At 40.9% G+C, this 8,254-nt stretch overlaps 1 protein-coding gene across 1 annotated transcript; it reads right to left on the bottom strand.

Moving 5' to 3' along the window:
- Positions 1–1,484: 1,484 nt before the first annotated feature.
- LOC310876167 (claudin-3-like) lies at positions 1,485–3,236 on the bottom strand. The gene has a single exon (XM_083789612.1). The coding sequence runs from the start codon at positions 3,043–3,045 to the stop codon at positions 2,392–2,394; it is 654 nt and encodes a 217-aa protein (XP_083645738.1). The 5' UTR covers positions 3,046–3,236; the 3' UTR covers positions 1,485–2,391.
- Positions 3,237–8,254: the final 5,018 nt, after the last annotated feature.

Here is an 8,254-nt window from a genome sequence, read left to right as displayed (position 1 = left end):
TATGATTGGTTGTGAGCAGAAAACATCTTAGATACATTGTATTGAACTCATTGTACTGGCTCTTGGGCTACTGCTTACATAATTTGAACATCTATAATAAGTGGGGGCCAATTTACTACACCCTCATAGAAGGTTTCTTCAACTATGCATGCGCTTCATGGTACCTCAAAGGCCAAAAAGGCTCCAAACATCCCAAAACAAACTGGTCAAACTTGGCCTTACTCCCAGAACCCACCTCACCCCTGCTCATTTTGATAGGTTGGAATGGCTTAGGGTTGACGACCCGAGTACAGCAACTTCGAATGGGCCTGGTCTAAAAGTTTCACTACACCACTAAGATACCCACCTGTCAAAGTACTTCCTTGATGTCAACTAAGTCCACATTCACTGTCACAACACCAGAGGGAGTTCCGCAAACGACGTTCAACCCAGATTCAGCTCATTTATACCTACAGTACCTCTGGTCGAGTGGCCCCTAGGAAACAGAAGGTTGCCGGTTCGATCCCTGGTTCCACCTGAGTTAGTGTCGAAAGACACTGAACCCCTAAGCTGCTCCTGATGAGCAGGTTGGTGCCTTCTGGACTGGTTTACTCCTCTGTTGGATGTGTCAATGGGTGAATAATGCAAATTATTGTAAAGTGCTTTGCTTAAAGGATAATAAAAGCACCATTTATACTGATGTGTCATGTGTAACATAATTGAAATTATTATTTAAATGGATGTTTGCCTTATATTAGCATGTGTTTCATGAAGTTTCCTTAACATTTTAGCGTTGTAAATAAATAACTTGCACAGTCATAATAGGGCAGATGAACACAAGGTCATGACTTTTAATGAACTCAAGTACAGCACGGTTAAAATGTGAGCAAATACAAAATTGTTATTCCGAACTGTTGTTATATCCATGTGAATATATGTAGCTCTTAAAATACAAACAATTTAAGGTAAAAGTGGAGTTACAATTTGACAGTTTAGTATCAGAATAGAGAGAAGTTGCATGGGGAATATCTCAGTTATATACAGTACATATTTGACCTTTTTCGGTTAGAGGTAAATTCTGCTATCTGACCTTATTCTGTCTCTCACTGTCAATGCATCGCATTTTAACAGGGAGTGAAAATCATATCTGACCATATTCCACGCACGCACGTACGCACGCACACAGACACACACACACACACACACACACACACACAGCCTTCACTAAAACTACTTTGGCTTTATGTTCAACAAATAGAAAACTACGCTAAAGTTTAACATTCTGAATTTTAACAAATATTTCCATTATATTATTCACACCACTGACCTGGCTGTGAGTCTATCACGATACAAAAACACAAAAATATACAAATCACAAGGCACATTTTACACAATTTACATTATGATCAGTTACGATAAACATGACACGCACGCACGCACGCATGCACACACACACACACACACACACACACACACACACACACACACACACACACACTACACACACACACACACACACACGCACACATGCACACACGCACACACATACCAACGGATTAATCCTACTTCCTGCTATCGACGTCAGAGAACAGTGAAGGTGCACATCATGACCTGTCCCGAGGCCATATCATGGATCCATCTTCGGTTTCAGTCTCAGCAGAAACTCTCTTAACCAAATACATGCAAAACACACACACACAGGCACACACACAATAGAATCGCCTAACCAAATCCATGTAAAATGAGAGCTGGCTCTCACTGTCAATGCATCACATTTTAACAGGCAGTTTCAGCAGTGAAACGCAACACCGCCAAGCTGAGAGCAAACAGTAGCTCTCTGCACACAAAGGAAGGTACCTGATAATCAAGTCTTAATGACTGTACAGTACTATATAAAATATACATTTCAAACACAAAGCGTAGCATTTTGTACATGTCAGGTAAACAAAATGATGGGGATGATATGTCTGAATGGCAATAATATCTGTTTTCTGCAAAAAAAACGAAACTAAACAATCTAATTCTAAGACATACCAAGTCTAAATCAGCTGCATGAAAAATATACACAATACAATCCTCAGTTATCCATTTGAAACTCAGATAGTGTACCAATGTAAATGTTGGTTGCATGTGTACTCTCAGACATGCTGCTTAATATTTCACTGAAATGAACGCAGGATTTTACTGTGTATGATACTTTTCAACAGTGTAAAAGCAACAGGTAAGGAAAAGCATAGCAGTAAATGTACTGTAACATTACTAAACACAGCCCTTCATTGCGGAGTCTTCTCAGAGGATTCTCCTCCATTATTTCTTTGTTACAAGCAAAAATAACAACCCTGATCAAAAAACAATGTGCAAGACATAAAACATCCTTATTCGTCACATTCTTTTCCTGAAGAAGCCTCTTTTTCAGACATAGTCCTTCCTGTCATAGCCCCCGCCGGCGGCGCTGGCGCTGCGCGGGGCAGAGTAGGCCATACGGGGGGGCTTGTACCTCTTCTCGCTGGGGGGGCAGGAAGAGCACAGCATGGCTCCACCAATCAAGAGCAGGGCCGCGGCGGCCCAGCCGAGGTAGAGGGAGGCCCCCAGCTCTCGCCGCTGGGCATTGGTCAGGATGGGGTTGTAGAAGTCTCTGATGATGGTGCTGGCTGACCAGGAGACGGGGATGAGGACCAGGAGTCCGGCGAGGAGGAAGAAGATCCCGGCGATGATCATCACTTTAGTCTTGGACGCCTCGTCCTCGATGCAGTTGGTGCACTTGGCTCCGACGATGGAGATCATGACGCTCAGCACTCCGAGGATGATGGAGATGATGGTCATGGCCCTGGCAGCCTGCAGGTCCTGGGGCAAGGCCAGGAGGGAGTCATACACCTTACATTGCATCTGGCCAGTGCTCTGGACGACACAGTTCATCCACAAACCCTCCCAGATGGTCTGCGCGGTGATGATGTTGGCTCCTATGAAGGCGGTCACCTTCCACATCGGCATTGCACACACAATGATGGAGAGGAGGAAGCCAATGACTCCAAGGGCAATGCCCACGATCTCCATGCCCATAGACATCTGGCTTCTCCGGCGGCGTCTCCTTGGTGACGATGAAGATGAAGATGGATGTCGGTTTTTAGGATTGGCAAATCTTCTTCACCTCAGGAAATGCCAATAAGGCTAGTTCTTCTGCTTCTTCTTTGCGGCCTCCTTTGTTGTGTGCTGTGACCTCTCTAGCACTGTGAGTTTAACTGATCTACACAGCGCTAGGTGATGCATAGAAAGATGCTGCCACGGAAACACAAAGTCCTTTATACCTCTGGGGAGACTAGGTGAGCAGGGGAGGAGTCCCCAGGGTGCATGATGTCACGGGCAGGATGTGCAAGGGCTCTTAGCAAAAACAACATGCACCTGCACACGTTCAGGAGGCTGCCCAGGGGGAGGGGGGAGTCAGAGGATTTGGGCGGGAGAGGAGTAGTGAGGGGGAAGGGTATGGACCAGTAAGATGACTCCTGATTGTTATACTAGGAAGAGAAACCAAACCAATGTCCTGGTACTGTACCTTGGTTTAGCTTGATTTAAGGTGGGATATTTTTTTCTCTGGTTGTTCATAATGTGTATCAGAAGTGTATTTGTTTGTACACAGTATTCCTCAACAGACTTTAAACTATAGACTATAGACATGATTGGATCTTACGAACAAGATAAGTCAATCGTTGGTTTGAAAACAAACACCATGAAGTCAATTACAGAATTGTTAACCCCCTCTCTTCAAACTACCCTCAGGTGAAATGGAGAGTTGGTCATAGTGGACAATAGATGACCATTGTGCTTCACTTTGTTGTGTCTTGTCACAGATTCGGCCTACGCTACTTAGAAACCTTGTTGTGAGTAAGCATGGAAACACACACACACACAAACACGCACTCACGCACGCACACACGCACGCACGCACACACACACACACACACACACACACACACACACACACACACACACACACACACACACACACACACACACACACACACACACACACACACACACACACACACACACACACACACACACACAGTCACACACACACACACACACACACACATACATTATACATAATCCCTCGGGCAGTGAGAAGAATGGTCCTCTCCTGGCCGTTATTTCCTGGTTCCAGCACTGGTGGGCTGCCAGAAGTCTGTGTAGGGAACACAATCCCAAAGCCATAGAAACCGGAATAACTGCACCCAGAGCAAATATGAGTGGAAAGAATACATAAGACTAGCCCTCAGACACCCTTAGTACACAGACAATGTGATCATCTCAGTATCGGTTATACAATTACATTTACGGAGACCACAACATCCATCCAAGGGAGATGTAAGCATCTTCATGACTGCACAATCAGGAGGAAATAAAAGTAATACAATTATCCCAAAGCACTGCAGTGTATGTAGCGTAGCCTATTAACCAATTAACGATGAGCAGGCTTGGTAAAGAAAACTAGAAAAGCTTTGTAAATCATCTGTAAATAATTACAGTACTGCAGTGCACTGTTGAATTTAAATAAAACCAAAGGAACCCTAACCCTAACCCAGAACTAATGAATTACACTGATAAAAACAACAGGACCATGATCAAAACAAAATGTCTAGTAAGTGGCTTTGTATCCTTGAAATGTGTTTCAGGATTAACAAGAAATATACGAAAACATTCATAATTCATAAGCAGACAGGGATTCAACAACTATATTGTGCAATAAAGTTATACCATATCAGCACGCACAGTCGCACACACACACACACACACACACACACACACACACACACACACACACACACACACACACACACACACACACACACACACACACACACACACACACACACACACACACACACACACACACACACACACGAAACATAAACATAAACAAAGGACTTGGGTGGACAACTGTATAATTGATGTATCAGTCCTAAGGCAATGTGGGGGCATATGGTTAACATATCACTTCAACAGTTCTATGTAATCTCATCTCAGTTCACCTTGTGACACCTTGTGACAAAACTTTTAAGCACTGTGTCATCAACATATTTATTCACACTGTATTAACAAGTAGCGCAAACCATTTTTTGTCCCTATCTTACCTTGTACTTCATTTTTGTCTCCTTGCCCTCTCGTTGGCATATAAGATTGAACTGGTGGGTCTATAAAGACCCCATTTAAAGGTTTACATGAAGGTTTATTTGAGCTTATCTTATCTATATGACTCCTGTAAAATAGCTGCATTCATCCAATCTCGTCAGGTACGTACGTGTCATCCGTGGTTGAACTACAGTATTTTATGAGGTCCAAATGTCTCATCAAGAACAGAAAACCTAGAAACCTATTTGACTTGTGAGGACTGCTGATGATTTCTGTGTTTGACTTGATCTTATTTCAGAGGTCTCAATTAGGTGATGAGTTTTAACTTGGTTAACATTAATGATATGCATGTATAACTTAGTATAATCCACAACTATAGCACACTATACTATACTGTTTGAACAAGCAGGAAACGCCTTTTGAAGTGAAACTGAAACAATTTAGAAAATATCTAGAAAAATTGCAATTTCCAAAGAGACATATATGATCACCACACTGGTCCCCATGCCCACAAGCAGCCAGTTTGTCAATGTGCCCTCCTGATCTACGCACTGAACACCATATTGTGAGATGTGCAGCTTCATTCACAAACCACACACAGAAAATTACTATAGATAGCTAATTGAACAGATCTGGGAGGCCATGCCATATATTAGATTCTTGTTAAAAACAAATCGGACGATGGTTTTGTGAACAGCAACCTGGTGGGGTCACGTGCGGAAATGAACAGGTTTCCCTGTTGAGCCCTTTGCCACAGCACACCTGCCCAAACACAAGGGGAACAATTTGATTATTCAAAAGGGGAAGCTGTGAGTATCTCGGCCACAGCTCATTGAGCTATAGGTGCAGAGTTTCGATTGAAATGAGCCTGGTACTTTCCACGGACTTCCTCTCTTTGTTGTGTTATTGTATATGTCAGATTTCTATTATTATTGACAGAAAGTCAGCTGTCAGATAGTACTGTACGGACATGTGGAAATCCTGGCCAAGACTGATATTAGCGTATTAGTTCATTCAATTTAACAATCAAATAATTCACTTTTGGGGAGATGACAAAAAGAGTGTTGAGCACAGGGCCCTATTTTCGCAGAAGCCTTAACCCTTATCCCTAAACTTCTTTGCCTTTTTTACTATTTTGAAAAATAGTTAAATAGTTCAAATAGCCGATCTACGGGTGAATATTTAGGGATAAGGGATTATCCCTAAATATTTATGGATAAAATATTTATAATATAAAATATTATAAGGCTTCGGCGAAAATAGGGCCCTGTGCCCAACACTCTTTTTGTCATCTCCCCAAAAGTGAATTATTTGATTGACTTGATTTATCATCCTTAGGAGGGTTTAAACTCTGTGTATAGTACTTGCCTTTAGTTCATGCTTTTTGCATTAACTGTACAGGAATTGTAAAACATATTTCATCACCCTTCGGTTACTTCCTTAAACTATAGGTCATTAACTACAGTACTATGTTGCAATGGCTGTATTTACCTGAAATATCTCACCTTTATCCTATTTTCTATAGGGTGAAACTGAAACCTATTAATTGTGTGTGCTTTCAGTACAGTTCTATCTTCTATTACCAAGCATTCATGTCCAACATTTTTATGGCCCTTTCAATCACCCTTATCCCAAAGCATACAGTAGTCCATACGTTGGGTGAGTTGGTTACTGTAGGCTACACTCCACTAATCTTTATTGTACTGTATATGCTCATTTTGATCATCTATAAACATAGGTTTGCATGTTTATTAAACATTTGCACTGAAAATACAAGATCGACATACTGTACACTGTTAACAACAAAAACAGTACTGTATGCCTAAACAGTGAAATATTCAGTCTTATATTAAAGGACCACTTCACCACTTTTCAACGTATCTTCATATAGGTCCTCACTAATAATCATGATAAAATGGCACGATATTTTTCTACTCAGTCTGTGTCTCATAGGAGGGCTGTGGGCAGTTTAGAAACCATCTTCCAGTGACATCATCATTAGGCAGATTATTTTTTAAACAAGATTTCTTTTTACAAAAATGTTTAGATTTTTATTATCGTGAGAACGATGGCTTCCATTTTCGCATTGCAACTTTTCAGGACTAGAAAGCCTGCAGTTTTTATTAGCTTGTATTCCCCATCGATGATGTCACTGGAAGACGGTTTCTGAACTGCCCACAGACCGAGTAGAAAAGAATTGCGCCATTATTTCATTATTATTAGTGAGGACCTATTATATGAAGATAGGTTGAAAAGTGGTGAAGTGGTCCTTTAACTCTGAGATTGGGCAGGATACACAACAATTGACATATTGGATTTGGGTAATTTTTTACAGCACAACATGCTGTCACATTTCATATTGTACAAACAGTATAGGCCTACCACCATTTTGACCTTTCTATGATGGGCCATTGTAGCTCTGAACAATGTTATGTAGGCTAATGCTGTGCCTTTATCCTACAACATAAAGTAAATTTGTAGCATGAAAGCGGTGTACTGGTTAACCTGAAAAATAAATGTTACAAGAGCTTTGACAATCACTACAGTGACTTCTACTTAAACAGTGGCAAGACAATAGCATAACATATATTATGAAAATGTTTGATATACACATACAGCAAAAATAAAGTTATAATTACAAAATAAAACAATAAATATATGAACTTTTACTTTGGCCTACAAAAATCTCATGGATGAATATTTTTCTATATTTCTCTTGCTGACATATTCCCCATTTGTATTATTACTTACATTACTGTGACTGTAGACCAAAAATAAACTGTAAACAGTGTTAAAACCCCCAAAGACAAACAAATACGGTAATGGTAAAAGTGATTCAGTCCTTTCCTCTCTAACCCCTCCCTTTCAAAATGTGATGTTCATATTGTATTTGTTCACGTGTTGTACCCTACCATCATATTCATATTACTGGTATATACAATTCTGATTTAACAGACATACAGGACAACTCTTGGGTTCTCTTTCTTTTACTCTCCTCTAGTTAGTTGGGTACGAAAATGTAAATTGTTTCTACTTTCTACATAATACAATCTCTCCAGAATCCAACCATATTTATAGGCGAATGCATGCAGGAGCAAGGGCATTTTCTATATCCTTCCTCAAATGGCAGACTTCCATTATCCTTTCC

The sequence above is a fragment of the Protomyctophum parallelum genome (assembly GCF_964188405.1).
Source record: "Protomyctophum parallelum genome assembly, chromosome: 1".
Lineage (NCBI taxonomy): Eukaryota > Metazoa > Chordata > Actinopteri > Myctophiformes > Myctophidae > Protomyctophum > Protomyctophum parallelum.
This window is presented reverse-complemented; position numbering and strand designations above follow the sequence as displayed.

What these genes read in the sequence shown, in the direction of transcription:
- LOC310876167 (XM_083789612.1), bottom strand. Translation starts at nt 3,045, where the DNA reads ATGTCTATGGGCATGGAGATCGTGGGCATTGCCCTTGGAGTCATTGGC.